This window comes from Rhamphochromis sp. 'chilingali' (genome assembly GCF_963969265.1).
Source record: "Rhamphochromis sp. 'chilingali' genome assembly, chromosome: 18".
NCBI lineage: Eukaryota > Metazoa > Chordata > Actinopteri > Cichliformes > Cichlidae > Rhamphochromis > Rhamphochromis sp. 'chilingali'.
In genome coordinates this window covers 22,356,097-22,382,822 of record NC_137945.1, presented here as the reverse complement: position 1 = coordinate 22,382,822, position 26,726 = coordinate 22,356,097, and the positions used below count along the sequence as shown (strand labels likewise).

General features: G+C 44.1%; 1 protein-coding gene across 3 annotated transcripts; it reads right to left on the bottom strand.

Annotated features, from left to right (window-relative positions):
* Positions 1-21,206: 21,206 nt before the first annotated feature.
* On the bottom strand, positions 21,207-25,926 carry bloc1s5 (biogenesis of lysosomal organelles complex-1, subunit 5, muted). Of its 3 annotated transcripts, none has more exons than XM_080864883.1 (6): positions 25,693-25,926; positions 25,466-25,548; positions 24,651-24,780; positions 24,058-24,116; positions 23,718-23,903; positions 21,207-21,225 (listed from the first exon to the last, which is right to left on the bottom strand). In XM_080864883.1, exons 1-5 carry the CDS (start codon positions 25,709-25,711, stop codon positions 23,733-23,735), a joined length of 462 nt encoding a protein of 153 aa, XP_080721009.1. In that variant the 5' UTR covers positions 25,712-25,926; the 3' UTR covers positions 21,207-21,225; positions 23,718-23,732. The 3 variants fall into 3 exon arrangements, with proteins under 3 accessions (XP_080721009.1, XP_080721008.1, XP_080721007.1); XM_080864882.1 differs by lacking the exon at positions 21,207-21,225 and adding an exon at positions 22,227-23,564; XM_080864881.1 differs by lacking the exon at positions 21,207-21,225 and having other exon boundaries at positions 22,227-23,903.
* Positions 25,927-26,726: the final 800 nt, after the last annotated feature.

Sequence of the window (26,726 nt, the reverse complement as noted above, 5' to 3'; positions counted from 1 at the left end):
AGCCTCTGACTCAAAGAATGCCAGACCTGGATGGGATGCTCCAAGATGGAGCTTACCACAGCAGCATATGGGCATCTAATCACGGTGTTGTGTAGATCTGTGGCGGCCCGCAAGCGCTTTGCAACTCTATCAGATGTGACAGGTTCAAACAAGTGCCAATTTACAAAGAAGTGTGAAAGCCTGTGAGGTATTACTGACTCCAGGGGGGGGGGGATATGTATATTATAATAAAAGGTGTGCAAATATAATAACAAGTATAATAATATATAACAATAAGTATAACAAAGAGTTCACTATTACCATAGAAATATATACTGAGCAGCGGTTCTCTGAGTAAAAATGCCTTGTTGATGTCAGAGATATCAGCCTTGAGCTGACAGGAAGGCAACAGTAACTCAAACAACTGCTCAACCAAAGAATGCAGAAGAGCATTTCAAAGGAATGACATGTTGAACCTTGAAGCAGATGAGCTACAGCAGCAGAAGACCACACTGGCTGTCACTCCTGTCCGCTAAGAACAGGAAACTGATTACAGTTCACACAGGCTCACCAAAGCTGGACAATAGAAGACTGGAAAATGCTGCCTGGTCTGATCACTCTCAATTTCTGCTGTAACATTTGGATGATAGGGTCAGAATTTGGTGTAAACAACATGGATCCTCTTACCTTGTAACAATGGTTGGGGGCTATTTTTGGTTTGGATCCATGGATCAAAGTATCTGAGGAATGTTTTCAGTGCTTAGATGAATCTGTACCATGAACAACTAAGGCAAAAGAGGCTCCAGTACTAGCAGGGTGTACCTAATAAGAGTGTCCAGAGAGTGTAGCTTCATTAAATCCCCATATATTTTTTTAAATTTTGGATCAACATATGCAGCACTTTATGGACTTCACTAACACTTCGACAGCAAATTTAAGATGATAAATGTGAAGTTAAATTTTTAAATGTTAGAGGAAAGTTGAAGTCATGTAGAAAAATCAAATTTGAGACATTCAGGAGAGTTTGTTCCGCCTCTGCTAGTGTAAGGAAAAGCCAAATTGGTCTATTACAAATGGTCCAGTAAGTTCGGGTTGACTGCTCCATCTTGGCCGGCAGCAGAAGTTTCCTTCACACCTGAGGCAGGCTGCTCTCTTAATGCCCAGGGGTGTAAATCTAGAAGACATCCATGAAAAAAATGAAATATTGTGAAAATAGACCACATTAAAAGTTAATATTTTTGCTTTTGCTGTTAAAAAAAAAAGCATCTCAGGTGTCAAATCGCTGCTGGTTCAGATGGCAGACAGACTGTTGGTGTTCTGCACCGATGGTCAGATATGAGTCAGAGTTGCCTCCTCCTCATCACTGGAAATGATGTTTTAAAGTGAGAACATTTTAAGCAAACATAATTACTCCAATTTTTTACACTGGTTAAATAGCTCGTCCCATGGGGGCTGCAGCCTTGCGTAATGGCCACAGTGGATATAAATCATGCATATATTCCCACGGTGGAGGCTGCTTGCGTGTGTCTGTTCCCAGAGTAGAAAGTACCTGCTGGCTCTGTGAACTGACAGCTCTTTGGAAAGTCCTCCCATCTTTTATTATAGTCATGATTTCATGAAAACCAAATGGAGACAACCTTCATATTAACAGTATTTCTCTTTAATCACCCCACCTCACCACACCCCCAACTTTTCATCTGGACAACAGTAAAAATGGAAAAAGGAACAAAGAGGTCACAGCATGGAAACAGACAGAGGTGTCGCCTGCGAGACAGAGCTCTTTCAGATGGTCTACTATGGGTGAAAATGATCCGGCCATGCACAACTTAGATATAAGTTCAGGCTGAGGTGTTTATGAAGTGCTCTGTATGAGTGTGTGTGACAGTACTTTAAAATCAGCCAGTGGCAGGAGATTTTCCTGTAATTTCCCAAGACAATGATTGAACTTCCAGCTTTTAAACACCAATAATACACACACACAGGATTATTCTGTCCACAGGGAGTACATCCACTGAAAGAAGAAGCCACATACTTGTAGCCAACCTCGTTGCCCAGGAGGATTTGTACGCTGACCTCAAGACAGACATGAGGCGATCTTTCACCTTTGGCCGTAAAAAATATACTAGGCTATCTTTTTGAAGACGTGTGGGAGATATCTTACCTTAGAAAGAGAAAACAGATAAATTCAAAGAGTCAGCAGTCTGCCGACAGCTGCATCCTTTTTGAGAGGAGACCACTGCAAGTTTGCACTTACATGACCTGAAAGCTCCGCGGCTCAAAAAGAAAGATAACTGCAGTTCCTCTGTTGGCCACTTGGGCTGGTTCCAAAAGCAAGTCTCTGTAGACCCCCACTTTAAAATGCACAACAGCAGCAGAACTAACCTATATCTATATAACAAATGTTTCCCCAGAATAAAAACAGTTTTGATTTTTCCTGTTGCCTTCTATCACACCCTGTATATATTGGCAGTGATTGAAATGCAGCAGGAGTACTGGAAGCAGTGTTTTACCTCCCAAGGACACAACCTTGAAGGGGGTAGGAAATGCACGTTGTTATCTTTTTATAGGAAAAACTTTTTGATTGCACCTTTTTTATAAAGCAGCAGTTGGCAGCAATATAGGCGAGATCCAGGTTCATAAAATGCATCAAGGTCGCAGTTTGTTTCCTGTTCTGGGAGCTTTACTTGCTTTAACTCACTGTGTAGTTAGGCTTAGGTAGCAAACACTGCTGGGTTAGCAAAATATTGTGGGTTGGGTTTAAATCTATCCCTTCACAGTAAAAGTACCCCCTGCATTTACTTGTCATGGCAAGGGATGTCTAGACGTGAGTATCAATCTTCTCTCTGAACTTCTGGCATAAGAGCAAACAGGCAAATTACACTAAATGTCAAACTCTTTCTTAAAAGAAAGACGCTCTGCAGCCTCGTGTGCTACTGATTGGGCGCACACAGCGAGCTGCCATCCTAAACGCTTTCATGTTTCCTATTAGTCTCTTATGATTGCTCCGATCAGATTCCTTCTATGAGTTAGTCTGCTGTACTAACACCAAGGTGTTGGCAGAATGAGAACTCCCACCCACTAAAGTTTATTTGAGCTGTTTTATCAAAATATGGCCTTGACCCACAGCTCTCGCTTGCTCTTGCTTATGTCCCAGCTGTTGCTCACTCAGTGAAACGCAAATGCCTCTATGGTTAATTTAAAGTAAAAAAATGATATATGAGGTTATTTTCCTTGACTTGTACACATGATAAATAACCTCTATGTGCAGGTTGGACTCTCCCAAAGGGGCTTCTATTGTTACCAGGGCAAGCCAGCAACCACACATCACTATTTAATCTCAACATGTCATATAGCCGTGGTAAATATGACCAAATTAGCGCCGACATATTTTACATTTATCCCGCTGTAGTGGAGGCCACATACTTGCGGGTGTCTGCTGGTTACCCATTGTTGATTGCTAGGCACCTTGCCAGGCCAGCCATAGCGTGGTGTAATGGGAAAAAGAAAGATGAATAGACTCTGGGGACCCAAGGACACTCTGTTTATTCTCTTAATTTGCCTGAAGTTGGTGGCTGAGAGTGAAAGAGTCAGCAGGTGGTGAACGGGGTGAAAAGTGACCGAAAGAAGCTGCATGTGTGAACTTAAAGTTGTTTATGCCACAGTTACGTTTTGTCCCAGCCCCAAAGTTTAACGAGCGAGAAAGAACTCAAGGCAGGGGATTTGAGACTTTTCTACACCAAAGGAAAATCAGTTTTTAAATACAGGCTGGTCAGGCACAGGCCTTAGAGAGGACACCAGATTCTTTTCCTGTCATAATCGCAGTCTTTGTCTCAGGCTTGCTTGTAGATAAAAGTCAGCATGGTGAAATGATGATCAATATATCCTATAAACTACAAACACACTACTGGTCCTGATTTCTAACCACCTTTTACCTTCAGAACTGCCTTAATTCTTTGCACAGATTCAAAGTAGTGCTGAAAACATCCCAAAAGTAATCTGCTGGATTGAGATTGAATGACTCGTGAGTACAGTGAACTCACTGTGATGTTCAAGAAACCAGTTTGAGATGATTTGAGCTTGGTCCTTTAGTAAATAGTACACTGTGGTCATAAAGGGATGGACAAGGTCAGCAACAATATGCAGGCAGGCTGTGGTGTTTAAATGAAGCTCATTTGGTACCAAGAGGCCCAAAGTGGGCCAAGAAAAAAATCCCTCACACTGTTACACTACTTGCAGCCTGAACTGCTGATACAAGGCATGATGGATCCATGCCTTCATGTGGTTTATACTAAATTTTGACTCTACTGTCCAAATGTTGCAGCAGAAATGGAGATTTATCAGACCAGACAACGTTTTCCATACCTGTTCTTAGCTGGCAGGAAGGGCACCAAGTGTAGTGTAGCCCATCTACTTTAATGTTTAATGTCTCTTGCATTCAGAGACGCTCTTCTGCATACCTTGTTGTTGGAGTTTCTTTTTCCTACCTATTGGTATGAAGCTGTCTCGCCATCCTCCTCTGACATCAACAAGGCATTGTCATCCAGAGGACTGCTGGTCACTGGATATTTTCTCTTTTTTTCAGGCCATTCTCTGTAAACTCTAGAGGTGACTGTGCAGGAAAATCCCAGTAGATGAGCAGTTTCTGAAACGCTCAGAGCACCAGTCTGGCACCAACACCCATGCCACATTCAAAGTCACTTAAATCACCTTTCTTCCTCCTAATGCTCAGTGTGAACTTCACAGGTAGGCTTGACCATGTTTACATGCCTCAATTCAGTGGCGTACTGCCATGCGATTGGCCGACTGGACATTTGTGTTAACGAGCAGTTGAATCCAGTGATGTGGTCGGCGAGTGCATACTGTCTTTCTGTTCCAAACTGGGGTCTGCTTTTCACCAGTGCCAAGGGAAACACTGAGAAACCCTTTAAGAAGACTTTCTGGAACATTTCAGAGTCTATTTCTGACCAAATCTAATTCTGTCATATAAACATATGGGAATTACCTCTCTGGACACTCACTCTTTCTGTAAAAATGCTTAAAGCATTGCCTTCCCACTACTGAACCTGATGCAATCCAAAGCCAGAAGTGTTTCCATTAGGAAGACTGAGACTCATGGCTGTATTATATCCGGGACACAGGATGTTACCAACAGAGGGGAACCAATGTCATTTGCAGACAGCTTATGCTTAAACCCATGCCGCACGCACCTGTGCTGGAAAAGAAAACAGTTGGGAAAGGGCTTTCCCACATGATTGGCGGACTTCCAGTAAAAAACAAAAAAAGATTAAAGTTGGAAATCAGAAAGCACCTTGACTTTTCATCTGGGTGGCTGAAAAGGGGGCGAGGAGGACATAAGAGAAGGTCAGAGGTGAACAAAAAGAAAGAAAGCAAAGAAAATGGAAAGAAAGAAATCGCATAAAAGGATAGAGGAGGCTGAGAGGCTGTGGTGGTTGTGGATTGCCATGACAACGCCCTCTCTATGCAAAGTGTTTTTATGTTCTGCTGCTCTCTGCTGGATCCAGGCGGATGACTAAAGGCGTGCCAGGCCTCATGAGGAATATACAGCCTGGAAATACTATCATTTGCCTGTGACCTTACAGGGCTAGCTGTTTTCTCTCTTTTGGAAACTCCACACAGAAGCTGTGCACAGGTTGGATACTGACTGCAAATCACTGCTGCTTTCCAAAAAAAGAAACAATCACAGGGCAAAACAAACCAAAAGCAAGAATGTCTTTGCTAAGATTTTGTTTTGTTTTTGTTTTGACAGACAAAAGGATTTTTCAAGTAAATCTCATTAAAATGAATCTACATAAAAACGGCCACATGAAGTTTGAATTAATATAACCAATAGCAATAAAACAATAAACAGGAGCTCATTTCACCTTAACAATAGCATGATGTGGAGCTGCACAGCTATCACAAAATGATATAGGAACAAACCAACAAATTAATTCATTGAGAAAAGCCAAGAACACAAAGTGGACTACTGTAAACATCTTCTTATGACCAGTCAAAGTTGAGGAAAAGATTCACCTGAACTCAACCAACTTCAACTGATTCCTTCGCTACAGCCCTTTTTATTGTCAGCAAGCAATCATTCATGAATATGCAATTACAAATACACGTGACATTCTTAAGCAGGCATCTCTGAACAACATCAGTGTCTGTGTGTGTGTGTTTCCAGCCATACTATACATAGACACACGACCTTTCAATGAACCTAAACTTATGCAGACAAGCAGAAGTAAGCATCTTGCTAAACTATAAGAACAGGAACCTGCAATAGGTCAATGTCTCAAATACATATTTAAAGGTGTGACCTCTCGAACCTTTAAGAAAACGGAACAGTCTGGTTTCAAAGGCTTTAATAGAATTATAACGTCGAGACTGCTTCCTCTCATCTCATGGTACACAAGTGCACACAGAATCAGACCTAATAAGGATATGATTTTTATCAGCATATAAATGAATATATATTTCTAAGCATAAATGACAATCTTAAATTATTAATTCTGACATAGATGATCGAGTATATCACCTGAACCACAGCCGCTTCTAATGTCTGGACAATTGGACGGGTTACTATGAATTATGTTGATCCTTTAAAACTTTTATTTCTCTAAAGTTCTGGGTTACTGCAAAACAACAGCAACTTCATTTAGCAATTGTTAGGAAGACAACATGCTACGCTATTGTGGTGAGTGATACACAGCTAAACATCTAACTGTTACCTATGACATCATCAGTAGTCTGATCAATCATATTTATTATGGCTCAGAGTAGAGACACTGCATGTCTTTGTCCTCTCTTCCTCCCCTCACACCCAACCAGTTGAAGCAGATGGCCCCGCCCCTCCCTGAGTCTAGTTCTGCTAGAGGTTTCTTCCTGTTAAAAGAGAGTTTTTCCTTCCCTCTGTCACCAAAGCGCTTGCTCATAGGGGTCATATGATTGTTGGGGTTTTCTTTGTATTAATGTAGGGTCTTTACCTTAAAATATTAAGCGCCTTGAAGCAACTGTTGTTATGATTTGGCAATATATAAATAAAACTCCTCAAGTACATCCATTGAAAATTTGTGAGGACTTGTCCTTTTGTAGTCTTCTAAATATGAATTTTATATTAGAGAAAGGATGGAGATCTGACTCTGGGTACCTTATTGTAAAATTTGAATCTCTGCATGTGTGCAATGCACAGACACATGACCAGCATTCTTGCTTTCTGTCAGATTTTGCCATTAACATGCTTCAAAATCACCTGCCCCGTAAACATGATCAGTCCCTACGCAGTCATAAAGGGAGGAGTTAGACAGAGTAAACCTAGACTAAACCTAACAAAAACTCGGCATTTCCAATTCCGTGTAAATGCTGATAATTTTGCCCAGACCGATCGCAATACAGCTGTAGTTTGGACTGTTGCTTTTTCCTAGCTTGGATTAATTTGCAAAAGTGTCTGAACTGATGAAAGAACCTACACTGCTCCGCACTTTGATGAATATTTATACCTGTCACATGAGGTGAGACATCGCAGGTGATGACGGGACCAAACCCGACTAGGAGGCTGCCTTTTACAGACACTTCTTGGTTCACAGCCTTTCTGTAAAGGCCCCGCTTCCTTCTGGTAAAGCCATCAGGATATACTGACCAGGGAGTGAGGGAGTTGAGGTGCAGCAGAGAAAAAAAGAAACAGAAGAGAGCAAGGAATATGAGAGGAGAAAAGAAAACTGGGATTTATGGACATCCTAGACATCTTAGCGGTTCAGTTAGTCGATCAGTGTGACCAACGATGCTTCTGGAAACCCGTTTTTGCGTGTTTTATGTCCAGTTAATCAATAATTCTCATTATCAAAATAATATTTTAGCATAAACAAAAACAGTCTTTTGTGAAGCATACACATACATCCAAAATGTCCTTGAGCAAGATATTGAATTACTACCTGCTCCATATGTGCTTTGTGGCTGGACCAAGCGTTTGAAGCAGAAAATGGGGCTTCCTTTGAAGGATCAGAAGAAAGCGACATATGATTTGATTCCAAGAGAAGTAAAGTGGCTGTTGTTACATGTGTGGTGTACGCAGGTATCATTGACAACTTACAAATCAAGAAGCTGCCAGGAAGGCTTAAAGTTACAGGGAAAGTAGACTGATACTTCAGCAGACAGTATTTCATATGAGGTGAGCCATAAATGTCATCAATAACCAGAGAGGCTACAGTTTGCCTCAGCAAAAGCCATATATAAAGACTGTCTGTGGTTTTATTCTCTTTGGACATGCTGCAAGACACTTTAAGAGCTCCCGCGTCCCCTCCTTCATTGCATCAAGGTTTGTTTTTATTTTTCCCCACTTTAAAAAAAAATTACAGATGCTGTCACCCACTTACTTGTACTACTGCTTGCTCTCATGGAAAATGTAAAAGGGGCCCAGCCTTTGAGGTCAGGCTGTCATTGCCAGTGAGAGGTGGCCAAGTCACAAAACAGATGTTTACTGTTTTTCTAGAGATGATTTGTTCTCTGCTCAGTGTTGACTCAGGTCCAGCTATAACCTCGGTCACCTTAATAGAGTGCTGAGTTAGAGTGGGAAGACGGGGTCACAATGGCTGAACCAGGTGATGATGTTACACTGTAAATGTGGGGCTGTATGCACATAAATTCCATGGGAACTTCATGAAAGTTATGATTCTGACAGGTGAGCGGATTTGTCCATAATTCAAGCAAATGTGCAATAAAAATGATTGGATGAAACACACGTAGGAAAGTTGTGTCTGCGCGCTCCTGGATGTGTCACCCTGCATAAGCAGCGAGTATGAATGACTTTTAGGAAGCCTTGGTGTATTTCTGCGTGTGTGTCAGCGCAGCATGTGCTTTGATGCGTCTGCAGAGGTAGTCATGGACCGGGTAAAGGTCCCTCCACAGAAGCCATTAAGCAGTGCCTCTGCTGGAATAATGTGTTTGACTTGGCTGTAGCAAAGCAGCAGGTGCCGGGACGACCGGCTTGTAGCTCCTGCTCCCCTTCCTGCTTTGATCTACAGGCCAGGGACCAGTCTTCCCTTCTTGGTGACTTTCCCTTCCATCTTTTCTCTGTCTTCCTGTTGCTTCCCCTTTGTTCCTCCCTCTTCTGTGCCATTCTCATTATCTCTGCCCTTGTTTGCTTTGTCTCTGCTGTAGGGTTTAAATGTTGTTCTTTAACCTTTATGTTTTCTTTCTTTAAGCCAGGTTTCTAGTTGCTAACAATTACATTTTTCAGATTTAGTAGGCAGGGCTCTCAAAAGATGGTCGGTGTAACTGTTGTCTCATGTTAAAAAGAAGTCGAGTTACATTAAAAAAAAGGGCTTCTTTTTTGTTCTTGATCGGAGTGACATGAGAAGTGTGATCTTGTGTCTCTTGTGTTATCTCTACATTATAACATTAAGCTATGGCCAGCAGGCAGTAGCCCATGTTTAGTTTAATGTTATCAGCAACTCTAAACAACCACATGTATGCAAGTGACTTCTTGGCGACTTTTACAAGTGACAGGAAACTTTGCATTGTAACTTTATGGTTGCTAAGGAAACCTAGAGGTGCTACTTTTAGATTGTAAAAGATGGATGTAGCTATTATGTTGCTACACATTTGTTTTGGAGCCTTGAGTTTGTTATTCTGGTAAACATTTTGTGGAGTGTCAATTGCTATTAGCAGAATTATTATTGACAATTATTAATTAGCTTTGTTAGCATATAGTTAATGAATGGATCCTGTCATATCCTTAATTTATGTCCACATATAATGTGATTTGCTCCTTTCACATCTCTTTTTACCTGACAACTGGTCACTAGTGGACATTCCACGCCCCAGTGTAGGTAAACCGGTAAAGTATTTACTACTCTATTATATATCAGCCACAAGGAGTGGTGTCCCATCAAAAGGACAAGCAAGGCAAGCAGTGCTTCCCCAGCTACATCTAAACATAGACATCAACTAAGTGAAAGTGGTCTCTGTTCTTTCACCTCAAACAGTGTTTTGTTGTAAAGTTTCTTGCTTGTTTCACATCTAGCCTTTACTTTACTGCTTTCAGAAGATGTTTTGTGTGTCTGTGCCTGTGACGGAGTCACCCCGTCCCGAGCCGCCGACAGCTGATCTGGGCGCATACACGCACCACCACCATTAGTTTTTACAATTACCGGGGCTGCGCGGCTTTTCGGCGACCGGGCAGATAAACAAAAAGGGGTGAGAGGTATAGTTTGAGCAGCGCAGAAGGTGGCCAATGTATTTTCCCACTTACCTTCCATAAAGCCGGTCGCGGAGACTCGCTATGATCGCCGAATTATACGGGGGTTATGCAAGCCGATGGTATGGGGTTCCGGGGTTTAAATAGTGGGTTCGCGCGCGCTTGAAGAGTCACGTGAACTGCATTATTCTTTTGGTTTGTTTGGTGTTATTGTGAAACACTGTAGGCTGCCGGGAAGTGGCCATAAATGTCTGTATATACATATATGTATTGTAGGACTACAGCAGGAAATAAGCTGAGGGGGAAAGACGGTTTGATAATAATAAAGAGATGACTATTACGCCTAGTGGGAGGGGCTATGGGGTATAAGAGAAGGCGGTCAGGGCCCACCTGTTGCTTTTTGCTTTCTTTCCAGTGAGCTGTTACAGAGAGGGTAACATGCAGACTGTGTTTTGTATATAGATATTTGTTTGTGCTGACTTAAGTCAGTTCTATTTCTTTGTAAATAACTTTTTGTGCACCTGGGAGGCCGGCAAAAAAAATAAATTATCCACACTGAATGCTTTCCGACTACGCCTGTATTTGTTCGGAGGAAGTTTAGGAGAAGGAGCCCGCGACATATGGTGTCAGGAGTGGGATGGCTAGTCGGAAGAGGAAAACGTGCCTCCCAGTTAAGCGCACAGGGCTGCGGTCCCAGCAGCATGAGCTTCCGGCGGGGAAGACAGCAGAGGAGCTGGCATGGGACACAGTGCCGTCATCTTCTTCAGCAGAGGAGGAGGAGGAGGTTTCGGGCAGAATTGGTCCAGAATTGCCGACTGCTGCGACCGCAGCACGTGACCCAAATGGAGAGCTGATTGCGATGATGAGGGACTTCCTGGCGGGACAGCAAAGGAGAGAGGAGGTTTTTTTGGCAGAACTCAGGGGGCTGAGGACTGTTTCCCCTCCCAATGCTCAGCCGCATTCAGGTTTTGCTGGTCAGCAAAGTCCAGTCCAAGCACCAGCCGGAGCAAGCACCACAGCAGCAACGGCCACACCAAGCACGGCAACCGCAAGCAGCCCCAGAATGGTTCTGCCTACACCTGCACGTCAAAGAGGATACCGGGATTCCCCAGAGGAGGTTCCCTCTCGTCAGTCACAAGCAGTGACCAACAGCCTCGACCAGTCAGTCCCAGAGTGGATGCGATCTGCTGGGCCAAAAATTCCACCCTATCAGATGGGGGAAGACATTGAGAACTATTTGTTGCGTTTTGAGCGAGTTGCCAAAACCTGGAGATGGCCAGAGAGTGAATGGGCCTGTCGTCTAGTTCCACTGCTATCAGGGAAGGCGTTGGAGGCCTACACTTCAATGGATGAAGAAAGAGCCCATCGTTATGAAGATTTAAAAGCTGCGTTGCTAACCAAATTTGACATTTCCCCTGAGACGTATCGGCAGAGGTTTCGGTCCAATACTGTTCCACCTGGTGAGAGCCCCACAGAGACCTATTATCGCCTGAAGGGCCTCTATCGGCGCTGGATCCGACCAGAGCAGCATACGAAAGAAGAGATGGGAGAAGCTATCATCATGGAGCAGTTAATCCGCGTACTTCCAGGGGAGGTGAGGACCTGGGTGAGGGAGCATGAGCCAGCAGATGGACTGACCGCCGCTAAGCTGGTGTCACAGTACTTCAATGCGCGTAAAGGAGCACCACCTGCACGCTCATCTGGGACGCCACAGCGACCACCACTCCCATCATCGGGTCTTCTGAAGAGGGAGAGCAACCCAGAGCCACCCGGGAACCCCAAGGTATTCAACGTACGAGGGCCGGGTAAGGACTTTCTTTGTTATTATTGCCAGCAGCCAGGTCATAAAGCCTCGGTATGCCCTATCCGGAAGGCTAAAGTCACTGGTGCCTGCTATGCACCCCGGCTGGAAATGGAGCCCACAAGGGTCCAGCCAGTGGATGTGCAACGCTATAAAAAAGTGAAGGTCAATGGTCAGCAGGCTACTGCTTTGCTGGACACTGGTAGTTTTATGTCTTTAATTAAGCATAGTTTGGTACCAGTGAACAGTGTGGACTATAGCAGACAGGAAGAAGTTTTATGTGTGCATGGTGATAAACATCCATACCCAAAAGTGGAGGTAACAGTGACTATTAATGAACAGCCATACCTGTTATCAGTTGGGGTGGTCCAGAACTTGCCTGTAGAGGTTATTCTGGGGATGGACTTGCCTGTACTCATGGATTTGCTGCAAGAAAAAGAAGAACAGTGGACCGAGACTGATATGGGGGATAAGGGGAATGCTAAATTAAATGTGTCTGGCCCAGTGGTCACTAGAGCCCAGGCGAAGGCTGGATGCCAACCCTTGCCAGACTTTGACGGTAGTCTGTGCGAGGGTGGCACTAAGGGGCCAAGAAAATCCCGCCGCCAACGCCGCTTTGAAAAGCAGCTATGGTCAAAGGGGCCGGACACTAAGAACATGAAATGGGATGTGCCAGAAAATATCACTTTGTTGCAAAGGGAGGATGAAACGTTGAAAGTTTTGTTTGCTAATGTGACTGAAGGGGGAACTGGGAAATGGGGAGGGAAAGAGAAGTTCATTGTTGACAAAAATGTGTTGTATGCAGTTGACGGTGACCACCAACGGCTTGTGATACCTTCTAGTTGTAGACCCCTCATTATGCACCTAGCACATACCCTCCCCTGGGCAGGTCATTTGGGTCGCCAAAAAACCTATATGCGAGTTAGCTCACGTTTCTTTTGGCCGTCAATGTACACAGACATACAGAAATATTGCCGTACATGCCCTATCTGCCAGAAAACATGTCCAGCTCGCAAGTCTGACAGGGCTCTGCTACAGCCACTTCCAGTCATCTCCACCCCCTTCCGTAGGATAGCTATGGACATTGTGGGTCCTCTGGTAAAAAGTAGTCGGGGTCATCAGTACATTTTGGTGGTGTGTGATTATGCGACTCGTTTCCCGGAAGCTTTCCCCCTGCGTACGCTCACGGCACCCAATGTTCTGCGTGCACTGGTACAGCTGTTCTCCCGGGTGGGGATACCAGATGAGATTTTGACTGACCAAGGGACTAACTTTACCTCTAGGTTGATGCAGCTCTTCCACAATCAGCTAGGCATCTCTGCCATCAGGACGTCACCTTACCATCCACAGACAGATGGGTTGGTGGAGAGGTTCAACCAAACTTTGAAGAGGATGTTGCAGAAGTTTGTGTCAGACACTGGGAAAGACTGGGACCAGTGGCTACCCTTCCTGCTGTTTGCGTACAGAGAAGTTCCCCAGGCTTCCACTGGTTTCTCACCATTCGAGCTACTCTATGGTTGGGATGTGCAGGGCCCGTTGGATCTCCTCCAGAAGGGTTGGGAGTCTCCTGCTTCTGCTGCAAATGAGAAAGGAGTGGTGCAATTTGTGCTGGAAATGAGAGATCGGTTGGGGAGATACCATGAAGAGGCCGAGGTCAACCTGCGAGACGCTCAACGAAGCCAGAAGACCTGGTATGACCAACAGGCCCGGCAACGTGAGTTTCAACCTGGTCAAAAGGTGTTGTTACTTCTCCCCTCAGCCAACAGTAAACTGCTGGCGAAATGGCAAGGGCCATACACAGTTCTTCGCAGAATGGGGCCAGTGACCTATGAGATTCATCATCCTGAAAAGAGAAAACAGAAGCAGACTTACCATGTGAATCTCCTGAAAGAATGGGAAGAGCGTCCCCACCAGGCCCCTGCGAAAGCTCTGATGGCAAGAGAAGTGCCAAGAGAAGGGAAGACCGAACCCGAGCAGGGAGCCGATCCGATGTTTCCGGTGTTGACTCATCTCCCCCTACAGCAGGCGGCGGAGCTACTCCAAATCCTTCGGGAGACTCCCTCTTTGTGTTCAGTTAACCCCGGCAGGACCACCCTTGTCGAACATGTGATACGCCTAAAGGAGGGACATCCCATCCGCCAACGGCCATACCGGATTCCACAACACTTGGTGGAGAAACTGCGACAGGAGGTGGAGAAGATGCTGGAGCTTGGGGTGATAGAGCCGTCCTGCTCAGAGTGGTGTAGCCCGGTGGTCATCATCTTCAAGAAGGATGGCTCCCTACGCATCTGCATTGATTTCCGGAAGCTAAATTCTATTTCAGAGTTTGATGCCTACCCCATGCCTCGAATCGAGGACTTGCTGGAGAAGATCGGAGCGGCCAGGTACATCACCACCTTGGATCTGTGTAAAGGGTACTGGCAAGTGCCACTGGAGGAGTCTTCTCGACCGTACACCGCCTTCAGGACCCCTGCCGGCCTGTTCCAGTTCACAGTGATGCCATTTGGCCTACATGGGGCACCGGCCACCTTTCAAAGGCTGATGGACAAATTACTACAGGGGTGTGACCCCTATAGTGCTGCCTACCTGGATGATGTAGTGATCTTCAGCAACACCTGGGAGGAGCATCTGCAGCACTTGTCCGAAGTCCTGGGAAGAATCCATAAGGCAGGATTGACCCTCAACCCCTCTAAATGTGAGTGGGCACGGCAGGAGACCCGCTACCTTGGCTACCAAGTGGGCAGAGGTGAGGTGCGCCCGCAGATGGATAAAGTGGACGCTATCCAAAACTGCCCTCGGCCTCGCACAAAAAAGGAAGTCCGGTCTTTCCTGGGGCTGGTTGGCTGGTACCGAAGATTTGTGCCCCAGTTTGCAACTATTGCGGCCCCTCTTACTGCATTGACCAGCAAAGACCAACGGAATCCTGTCATATGGACAGCGGAATGTGAACAAGCCTTCAACGGGCTGAAAACCTGCCTGTGTACGACTCCAGTTCTCAGGAGCCCCGACTTCAGGAAGAAGTTTCTGGTCCAGGTGGATGCCTCCAAAAGTGGCCTGGGAGCAGTGCTGGCCCAAGGGGACCCGGGAGATGAGCATCCGGTCCTATACCTGAGCCGCAAGCTGCTGCCACGGGAAACCAACTACTCAACGGTGGAGAAGGAGGCTTTGGCCATTAAGTGGGCACTGGAGAAACTCAGGTATTATTTACTTGGAAGAGAGTTTGAGCTGGAAACTGATCATCGAGCGCTCACCTGGATCCATTCCATGAAGGACCATAACAGCCGACTGACACGCTGGTACCTTTCACTGCAGCCTTTCAGATTCATCATCCGTCACAGACCAGGCAAGCTCAATGTAGTGGCAGATTATCTCTCCAGGTTGCCGCACAACGCCAACCTCCGGGTGGAAGGGGATGATGTGACGGAGTCACCCCGTCCCGAGCCGCCGACAGCTGATCTGGGCGCATACACGCACCACCACCATTAGTTTTTACAATTACCGGGGCTGCGCGGCTTTTCGGCGACCGGGCAGATAAACAAAAAGGGGTGAGAGGTATAGTTTGAGCAGCGCAGAAGGTGGCCAATGTATTTTCCCACTTACCTTCCATAAAGCCGGTCGCGGAGACTCGCTATGATCGCCGAATTATACGGGGGTTATGCAAGCCGATGGTATGGGGTTCCGGGGTTTAAATAGTGGGTTCGCGCGCGCTTGAAGAGTCACGTGAACTGCATTATTCTTTTGGTTTGTTTGGTGTTATTGTGAAACACTGTAGGCTGCCGGGAAGTGGCCATAAATGTCTGTATATACATATATGTATTGTAGGACTACAGCAGGAAATAAGCTGAGGGGGAAAGACGGTTTGATAATAATAAAGAGATGACTATTACGCCTAGTGGGAGGGGCTATGGGGTATAAGAGAAGGCGGTCAGGGCCCACCTGTTGCTTTTTGCTTTCTTTCCAGTGAGCTGTTACAGAGAGGGTAACATGCAGACTGTGTTTTGTATATAGATATTTGTTTGTGCTGACTTAAGTCAGTTCTATTTCTTTGTAAATAACTTTTTGTGCACCTGGGAGGCCGGCAAAATAAATAAATTATCCACACTGAATGCTTTCCGACTACGCCTGTATTTGTTCGGAGGAAGTTTAGGAGAAGGAGCCCGCGACAGTGCCCTATTAGACTATATGGGTGCATCACAGCTACCTGCTAATTAACATACAAATAAAAGCTGTGGCCTACCAGGCTGTTATAGGTCCATCCATCCATCCATTCGCTTCCGCTTATCCTTTTCAGGGTCGCGGGGGGCGCTGGAGCCTATCCCAGCTGTCATAGGGCGAGAGGCAGGGTACACCCTGGACAGGTCGCCAGTCTGTCGCAGGGCCAACACACAGGGACAGACAACCATTCGCACTCTCATTCACTCGCACATTCACACCTAGTGGCAATTTGGATTATCCGATTAACCTATCCCCACAAGCTGCATGTCTTTGGACGGTGGGAGGAAGCCGGAGTACCCGGAGAGAACCCACACAAACACGGGGAGAACATGCAAACTCCACACAGAAATACCCCGGCCTGATGGTGGAATTGAACTCAGGACCTTCTTGCTGTGCGGCAACAGTGCTAACCACCGTGCCACCGTGCTGCCTGTTATAGGTGAAATGTGGAAAATAAACTAGAGACAGAAAAAAACAGTTTTGGGTTTGTTTGTTTCTTCGGTTTTTGTAATCTGGTTCCTTTTTCAGCCATGAATACGAAGCTAATAACTTGCTAATTTTAGCTTTAAATTTAATGTGAAGACGAAAAATAACTATTTGCAAGGAAGCATTTTTTTTAATTTTTTTATCACACTTAATGTCCAAGTACCCCTTTAAGGTAATGCCTACACAAGAATGCTTGTGTTGTAAAGCCAAACTTTCTTCCACTTGTGTATTTCCTCCTGGTTACTCTCTTACTGCAAGTCAAATAGTGCTAAATCCAGACTTTTTCTTATAATATATGACTAAACGTGTGTATTTGAATAAACGACAGCACCACACTGAGAAATAACAAGATGTCATGACACTTAAAGTTTAACATAGGCATGCAGGAGATGAGTCATGATTTCAGCTCTAGAGCTTCCTCTCCATTTCTCTGTCTTTCTGTCCCAGCCTCAAGGTAAAGCCATTATGCTTGAAAAGAAGAAGCACCAAAAGGTAGCCCACTTTGGAGGAACAGAGGAGGGAAACCATGAAAAGCAAAGCCCAGGGCTTTCTGGGGGCCTCGAGAAAGAGAGAGTTGCCTTTATTGAAGAAGCCCACTCCCATGCATTCCTCTGCCAAGAGCGCTGGCCTCCCTGGAGAAAGCCAGGATGAGAGGCTGAACTCATATACAGATGGGGGTTTGTTGGCTGGAGCTGCTCCAAACACACACTGACGCACAAAAAATAATGCACCTTGTTCCTCTGTCTCCTGCCTCACTCATTGTTCTGTCAGTCAGGATGGTTTTAATACTGTGATCCACAGCAGGGAATCTCTATTTCGTGAATGGGCAACACACATGCAGGGTTTGTAAAGCAAAGCTGATTGATTTATTGGTTTCGGAGGGCTGAAGTAGGTGGAATATTAGATCCTCCTTGGGGATCTCATTGTGGGTTAGTGAAAGCAAAAGCCCTGGTTTAAAAAAACAACAACACAGGAGAGAATTTCCACTTTCTTGAGTCCAGTTTCACCAAACTCACAATGGGAGAAACGTTGCTGTTGTGAAATGTTTTCAGCTCGGGGAGCTTTGAAGGGGTTGAGAGCCTTGTGTATATTGGAAAAAAGGAGTAGTCCTCTGACATTCACAGATAATTTCAGTTTTCAAGTTGGGGTGTCTGTCATAACACTTTAAGGACATACTGGCAGTGGAAAAAGCATCTAACAGCTTTAGTTCGTCCATTTCTCTCAGCGGTTTGACGCTATGCTGGCAATCCAGTTTGGCTGATCCGTAAAACTTGTGGTTGCAATCTGGAGACCACATGTTGTGTCTTTTCACTGAGAAAGGTTTCTGATTTCATGTACTATTTAAACTTTTACAGCTATATCATTTTTTTTTACTGTACGTCTATTATTGATGAAAATGAAAACTCAGGCAAGCCTGGGGATATGGCTTAAGTTCACACAAAGGCAGGAATGCAGTACACTGAGCACCGATACAGACTAACAACACATTATTTTCATTGTTTTTGTTTTACTGGTGTATTTTTAGTGTTTCTGTTAGGCCAATCACTGCAGAGAACTCCACCCACTGCACCGGGGCCTTGAATCTTCTTTTATATTTCCCTTTCTGTTCCATAACTTATTTCCTTAAATCAATACCCAGACAATGAGTTATAAATTACCAATCAAGGACTGGGAGAAAAGGAGAAAATGTGTTCTCATGACCAGTGGGTTCGATTTAAATCATAACCTTTATTTCACAACGTCAAAACAGGAACATTTATGGGAGGAAAGATGTAAGTCTAGACTTGAATGAGCTGGCAATAGGTCAGCAATGGAGACAGGTGAACAGACGGAAACAGGATTACTTCAGATAGGGCCCGCTAAATCTTCATTGTATTTTTAAAAGTGGGTATAGAAAGTGTTTTGATATTAATATTAAAGTATCTGACCACATATGTGAAAGCGGTGAACCAGAAATGAATGCTGAACTACAACACTTTGCATTATTATTTCTATAGTATTTCTTTGGAATCATAGACTGTATATAAAAGATGGAAATGTTTGAAAAGCAAAGCCAGTGTGGAACTATAGGAAAACAGCTTTCTGACTACCTCTCTAAATGCTTTCATGTTAAATTTATGGGTTCAGTCATGGTTTGTGTCATGCTGGATAAAATATTAGGTTAACCCTTAACCCAAATTTAACATACACCATGCAAGTCCAGGTCTAGAAAGCTCAAGAGTGCGTCTGTTTGTGTAGTCCAAGAGAGATAAGATCAGGAAAATACCTGCTTGGTACAGAAAACAGGGAAAAGTCAAAGCCACTCAGGAGGTATGTTGTTGGCATTGAAGCCAGACATTCCTCAAAGGTTCAAGAATCCAGACGACAACAACCTTTCTTGCTGCTGGTAGCCGCTGGTCGATGACAGCCCTCTCCCCGTCATCCCTGCCTATTGTTTGGCCAGTGATTGACTGAGGAAGGTGTTTGTTGTTGCTGGAGCCTTATCTGTGTTTCTTGGAGTTGGCAGGAACGCGAGGCTGCTGCGTTAGCACGGCTGTCTGATGAAACTGAACAGATGCAAAACATCATGTACAGTTCAGCTAATTAGACTCTCAAAAAATGGCCACGGTGAAAGTTTCTTTCAAAAAGAGAGAAAGCAGGCACGACTGTAAGAATGTGCAAAGAAAACTGATTTTGCTCACTTTACAGAATGAAAGCCAGCATATTGCAGTCTCTGCCTTCTCTGGAGAGCATGTCAGTGCTCGCTAATAAGGAGCACTGGCATTTTTATTGAAAGGTGAGGCATTTAATTTTCAAACCCTTTCTTTCCATTATTGCTTTTTTTTATGTCACCCAGTGCTCATTTTCTAGAGCTGCCAGGGCCTGAGACTATCCAGCATGCTTTGCAAAGTCCCCTCAGAGAAATATCAATTTCATAGAGCAGCTTCGAGAGCTCTCTCGCTCTTATTTAGCGATCCGCTGGGTGAACGTCTGCTACTGCCAAAGAATTCATATTATCACCTAAATTACCATTCACCCAAGACCCATCACCGACTCCCTGGAGTGTTGTTATGTTAGGATATTAACTTGGAAGCGCAGCGCTTTTGTTCATTGGCATTTTCATTTCGCACCTCTTAGTGACTGAATAACGGGGGCCCGTCATGTTGCACAAAAGAAAGAAAGTGAGCCCGCAGAGTCTGAAAATTCTCATAAGCTGTCATGAAAGCGAGGGCAACTTCCCTCGTCACTTTCTATTGTCCCAGCACAAAATATTGAAATTGTGCTCATGTCAGACTTGTTTTTCCCTCATCGCTCAAATAAAATGAAAACTGAAAGAAAGAAATTGCTTATTTGTACCAAGCGCTAAGATTCGCTGAAGTTTACATTACATTCATTTTGTTCCAGAAAGAGCAGTACATGAGAAAATGTGCAAATAAGCTTCTAATCTGATTCTCACTCATTAAAAGTCTATATGTGTTACAAATCAATTTGCAGAGCTTTAGTGAAAATCCACATATGCATTGTTAGCAGAAGCTCAAACACCTCTTGCATATCTATCTAATCATGCTGTTTTTAAAAATATATCTGCACCTTTAGAAGTGAGTGTTCTTTTTTCTCTTTAGTGTTATTTAAAAGAAAAGAATATTGTACTCTACACTGATTAGTGCGTAATTACATCTTCCAACTAACCGATTCGTTCTCATCTTAATCCCCTAATAAAAGGAGCAGGCATCGGTTTGTGGAAGCCACCATGTTGCCCGCCATCTTGAATAGAGATGGTACGTTCCACCTAATTGTGTTTTATGTATGTGGCTAGAGTAGGGGTGGGCAACTCCAGACCTCGAGGGCCGGTGTCCTGCAGGTTTTAGATGTGTCCTTGATTAAACACAGCTGATTTAAATGGCTAAATGACCTCCTCAACATGTCTTGAAGTTCTCCAAAGGCATGGTAATGAACTAATCATTTGATTCAGGTGTATTGACCCAGGGTGAGATCTAAAACTTGCAGGACACCGGCCCTTGAGGCCTGGAGTTCGACACCCCTGGACTAGAGGAGGCAAGTTTTAATTGTGCCTGCACCTTCAGACTCAAGATATGAAGGAAGAATTTCCTTTTGACTTAAAGTTTTGTTGTGTAGACTGATGGTGAGTTTGCAAAACAACTAAAGATTTGCTCCCTACATGCAATAGCACCACATCAGATTAGTCTAGACTCCTTGGATATGACAGAGTTTGCCCTTCCCTGACATTGTGAGCTTTCTGTAGTGGCTGATTTACAAACACAGCAAGATCCTGAAAACTGATTCTTGGAGACATTTTCTTTTATTTGAGCCCATTTCTTAGTGAATCTCACTCTGTGTTATCTGAGCACGTCATCCCTGTGAAATATTCCATTCTGTTCCAGCGGATGTTGGAAAGCTCGTTTTCAGATGCTGTATCAGATTGCATTCACCAGCACACTCTCTTCTCCGTCCCTTGCTCAAAGGAGCTCCATCTGGGTGCTGCTGTTTCCTTTACCATTTATGTTGGCACGGACAGGAGCACCACCATGTCCAGAGAGCACTTCTCTGCCTGCAAAACAGGAAGAACGCACTGCTTTCAGATAGACACTGGAGACAGAAAACAAGCCAGCAACGATCCAGAGGCAGACAGAGGAGGATGGTAACGGGAGATTTTGAGCTGGTGCACAGCCAGTTTCTGCACTTGGCATCGTCTTACTGGAACATATGCCCTCGTCTGTGGACAATCTCTCCGTCCCAGCAACCTATGAGGTTGGAATACTTAATAGGCCAATGTTGTTTGTCGCATATCTTCTCCGTGTAAAAAAAGATCGAAGAATTCTGTTTGCCTTAGCCCTGAGCGTGAAATATAAGCTACTCATTGACACTGATCGATGGCAGTGACAAAGCAGTTACTTGGACAGGTGCTGAGGTTTCTGGCTGTACTTTGACTTAAAATCAAAAATTCCCATGAATGTCAAATGTTATTGCAATCCTTTATTCGCAAACAGCTGCTGATCTAATTCCCAGACTGCTTCAAGTCCATTTCTTTTGGCAATGAGCATGTTTTTATTGACAGCAACAGCCTTTTAGCACAATCAGGAAGGGACAGCAGAAAGTTACTGTAAATTCAGCTTTCCCACACTGTCTCAGCCTTGTTAGCAGGCCGATTTGTTCTGGGTGTGTGGGTTTGAACGAGCAAAGAGCAAATCTTGCAATGGACAATTGAATGGTCAAACGTCTGACCTTAAATCTACACGAGCATCTTTGCAATCTGGGTTTAAATCCAGGCAGAACTGCTCTTTTTATCCAGGGGTATGATTATTAGCTGGAGTATGAAGTTCAAATCCCACATCGCATATATGGTATGACCAGACTCATGCGGTGCAGGGCTTCAATTTTCACCATTGCATTTATCCTGAGTGAAAGCATGATGAGCTCCACCAGCATAAAGTGGTAACTGTCTGGTGTTACCACAGGCCTGGGTTCAAAGACTGTCACTGCAAGGCCAACGGGACTTTTATAGGGCTGCAACCTCTTTTTACATTCAAGTCAGTTTAAGAGACGATGCAGTTTTGTTGAATTAACTTTATTTTTTAACCTGACATTATACAACAATGCTTAAAACTCATTACAGCAGGTGTAAATACCGAGCCTGTAAGCTCATGATCATAAACACCTCAGTGAAAAGGTAGCTCGCTGGCAGAGGTCGGCCACGTTCCCGTACTGTCACTCCTTGTCAGCTGATGATGGGTTGTCTCCGCGTTGGACATCTGCAGTACTGGGGCAGAGGGAAAGCATACGTCGGCATGCAGACATGCACTGAACAGAGCAGTGCCGGCCTTTTGCTCAAACATCGGCTTAGTGCCCTGCTCTGACTTGCACAGACTCGGGCAGAAAGCACAGAGAGGGTCCTTGCACAAGAGCAGTGGGGACGGCTCTCTGCCAGCCGAATGCCAGAATGTCACAAGTCTGCGGAAGGTCTCAGTTCTTAAAAGTTCCAACAAAAACGCTGCGTTGCTGCAGTCGATGAGTGAACTGTTGTCCAAGCGCGCTTCCTCGTGGAATCATTAGACTTGGCTATTCAGACGTCCGGTGTGTGTGCAGTTTGAAGGGAGTGCAGGCGTTTGAGGGGAGGTTCTGTTAAATATTTCTCCGTCTACGTTCTTTGAGATGAACTCTGTTCTCAGCCAAGCCAAGAATGTGCCAAGTGCACCCACCCATCCATTAACCTTTCCCGAAGTGTGCCACCGTGCGAGAAAACAAAACACTTCATTAAAAGCAGAGCATGTTGGTCACGGTCAAGTATTTTAGTTCTTTTCCAGTTAATATCACTACAGTTATATGCTATTGTGCTCATAGGCTCAAACTTACACTTGTTAGGAACACTACACACAAGGCATGACGACCATACAGGGCTACAGGGAGATTAAAGCCAGAGAAACAATTTCTTTGTTTTCATATAAGAATATTCAATTTGAGGTGGCAGGAGAAAGAAAAAAACAACATAAGCTGCTGCTGCATATCGGTTTCAGCAAAAAACTTTTATCGTGACAGTTTGTTGACCTGTAGCTAAATTGAGAGGTCACATGTTCCAAACACAGCAGAGGTGGTGAGAGACGGTTTCTTCTTCATGCACACCTGCCCACAAGGGCTTCTCGAGCGTTTAACGACCTCGCTTTAAGTGCTCGGAACATCTCCCCGCGGTGCCAAACTCAAGGCTGCTTTCGACACGATGTTAATTTACCATCAGGACTCTTCAGGCAGGCATCCACTAAAAACCCTAAAATGTTGAAAATCTCACAGCCAACGAACAATCAAATGACTGCTTGTTTAAAAATGACATATTCCAGGCTTTTTCTTTTCTTTTTTTAAATGCTGTACATATTCCATGTGCTTGAGTTTGAGGGCCTGTGAAAACAACAAGTTGTTAATCACGCTTTCATATTTCATCAAGCACACAGAGCAAAGTCAGTAGTTTTGTTTAGCATGTGTAACACAGGCGTGCAGGACCGACTGTATTCACTGAATAAGAGAGGGCACATTGTGCACTCGCATCCTCACGTGAACATCAGCAGATCAGAGGGTAAACTTGGCCAGCTCCTTCTTCTTTTCGTTGTATTTAGCGCTGAGTTGTCCTACAGCCCGTGCGTGCTCTTCATCCACCTCCTCCTTTAATCTCTGCTGCTCCTTCAGGAACTCGGCCCAGTCTTCTTTCAGCTGCTCCATGTTCGCCTTTAGACGGGTGCCCTGGCATGACACGAGGAAATCAAAATAACACAACAAAATTTATTTAAATGTTAAAGTGAATCATGCACTGTGCTGTATAAGGAGGGGAAATTCAAACTATCCTAAATGCCTTTAAAGCAACTTTTTTAGAAGTTGCCTTGGTGTGTGTCTTTACCTGTTGGGCCTCTAGCTCCCTCTGCTGGACTCTCTCTACCATGTGATTAGCAGCCTCCACTGTTGGACATAACAAAACAAAGGTGCGAAAATATTATTTCCACACATGAGTCAGACTGAATTCTCAAGGATGCCTAGAGACTCAAGATCTTAGCAACAGTAAGTTCACAGTAAACTACAGCATGGATGGAATAAACTCAGATACAGCATCTGTCTGTACAACGGTGATAACAACTGAATACTGGTTATGATGTTTGTTACAATGTTACTTCCTCCTCTGAGTGGCCATGGCAACAGCCAGAGGAGACATCATACAAACAAGCTTCTGCTGCTACACCTCGACTAGATTTTCTTATTTGGATTTCCAAACATTCATTCACACATGTTGAAGCTGTAGAGCTTGTCTCCATGGATACAAATGAAGAGGTAACACAGAAACAAATTTGCTGCAGAAAAGTAAAGAAAAAATGAAAATACTTAACACATTAAGGCAAACGACTAAATTATGTGAATGATTCATGAACTATGAAATAAGATTTCAGCAAAAAACAAACAAAAGAAGTTTCATGCGTGGCTGCGGGTGGAGTAACTTACACCGTTCATTGATGTCAGACAGCTGATGTTTCATGTCCTCGAAATTTGCTGGTGGCATTTGCTTGTTCGTTTCCAGCACACTTTTATTGATGTTCTCCAGCAGACGGCTCTCCCTGTACCCCCGCTTTTCCTGAACGACAGCACAACAAGTCAGCCCACGCTCTACACAGCAGCTGGGTTTTTTGCCACTAAAACAAAGAAATAAATAATTAAATAAGGTCGCTGAGTGCAGATGTGACAGTTAAATTTGAATTCCTGTCTGCATAGACAGCGACAGATATGTGACTTTTGACCATTTATGACAATTATTTGCTGTAATATTGGACGCAGACTGCAAGTAATTGCCAACTTGATCCCATTCAGTCACAGGCTGATAGCAGACTGACTGTCTTATGGCAACATTTACAGCAGGTGCTAGTAACAGAGTCTGTATCCTTAACAATCTCAGCTAAGCTAATCAATAAGAGTATGTGTTAATGCAATACTCAGCATATTACAAAATGGTTCAAAACTGAATAATATCGTATCATAGGCTGTCTGGTGATTCCCACCTCTGCTTCAAACAGTAGAAACTAATTGGCTCTGTATGTGAAAACAGTCTCTGTATTTCTTTTGATTGTTTTTGGTTACTTGCAACTTCGTGTTGGTTCTCTGTCACAATGGTGTGAAGGTTTATCGCTGATATCAGGTATAATTGGGACTGGAACAAGCCAGGCTACATTTTTAGGTTTTCAAGGGGTTGGCACAGAGGAGTGTGTGGCTGAGTGACTCTATGCAGAGCAGTCATCAAACTCTGTCATGCTTTCACAGTGTACCTCAAACTCTCTCATAAAGTAGCGGATCTCTGCATTGATGACCGGTCTGTGGTCCAGCAGTCGTGACTGGATATCACCCACATCTGCAGGATGAGCACAGATTGGAATAAACACACTTCACACAAAACAGACACATTTAACAACTGTCTGTGCTTTATTAGCTCAGCGGTGGTTTTAAATAAGTGCTTTAAAAAGCAAGGAGAGAGGCTGATAAGAGTTTAACTCACCTTTAGCGATCTTGTCCATTATTTTGAGCTCTCCTGTCAGAGTCCCTTTACCTTTTATCCCTCCCCTTTGGGGCAGCTAGTTAGCTTAACCAACTGCTACCTTTCCTCCAAATGCTAAGCTAATTCACAGCAGAAGACGTAGTTAATATAGCAAAACTACTAGCTATTAAACCTTAAACCAACAACGATGCAAAATCCTAACACATATCACATGACTCAAAATACAAACGCTACTTCCGGGAATGCTCTGGACTGAACCAAAGTAGCGGAGAGGGGTGTTCATGATCTTTAAAGGTGTATTTTATTTACATTCCTTGAGGGTTTGTTATAGTTGGGTTACTGTGACTTCCTACTACAATTTTTTTTTTGAAATTTTGTAGGTGGATGCACGAACCTAAGTTGGAGGACAATGACGTGTTTTCTCCGCAGGCTCGCAATGAGTGGCTCTGGCTTGTGTATGAGGCTGTGTGGTGTGTGGTGCCTGGTTGTGGACAGCAGATGTCAGTGTTACTCTGCGGTGGAGCAAAGCGGCTGTAAGTATCGCTGTTTGACTCTCAGTTCCTTATCAGTAGAAAAGCCAGGCTGTTACAAAGGCTATATATAAATTTATTCATTATGTCAAAATCTATGCAGCAACTACAAAATAAAATAAAAATTCAGTCAGTCAAAATATTGATTTTAAGTAGGACTGTACTTGTATACTTTTACTCGGTGATAAAATAATAATAAATAAAATAACGGGTTGCCAGGTTGTGGAAAAATCTATTTAGCTCGTTTGTACATTTGGATTTAATATTCTTAAACTGTATTCCGTTTTTTGGGTAGACACTGCCCAAATTTACCTTCTGTGATCTGCCTCCTGGAAAGCCTGCAGGCTATCTAAACCCAGTTAAATTTATTAACAGCATATTCATATTTATAGAAATATACCTTAGAGAGTGGAAAACACTGAGTAACATATATTTGTAACTGTGTTCTAACTAAGAGAAAGAATACCCAGCAGCTAGAGGAATTGTTCAAGACCAACCCAAAAG

Coding starts and splice junctions, on each gene's coding strand:
- bloc1s5 (XM_080864883.1), bottom strand. Junction 24,781..25,465: donor ACTTTATGAGAGAGTTTGAG/GTACACTGTGAA, acceptor GCTGTCGTTCAG/GAAAAGCGGGGGTACAGGGA. Junction 23,904..24,057: donor GGGAGCTAGAGGCCCAACAG/GTAAAGACACAC, acceptor GTGTCATGCCAG/GGCACCCGTCTAAAGGCGAA.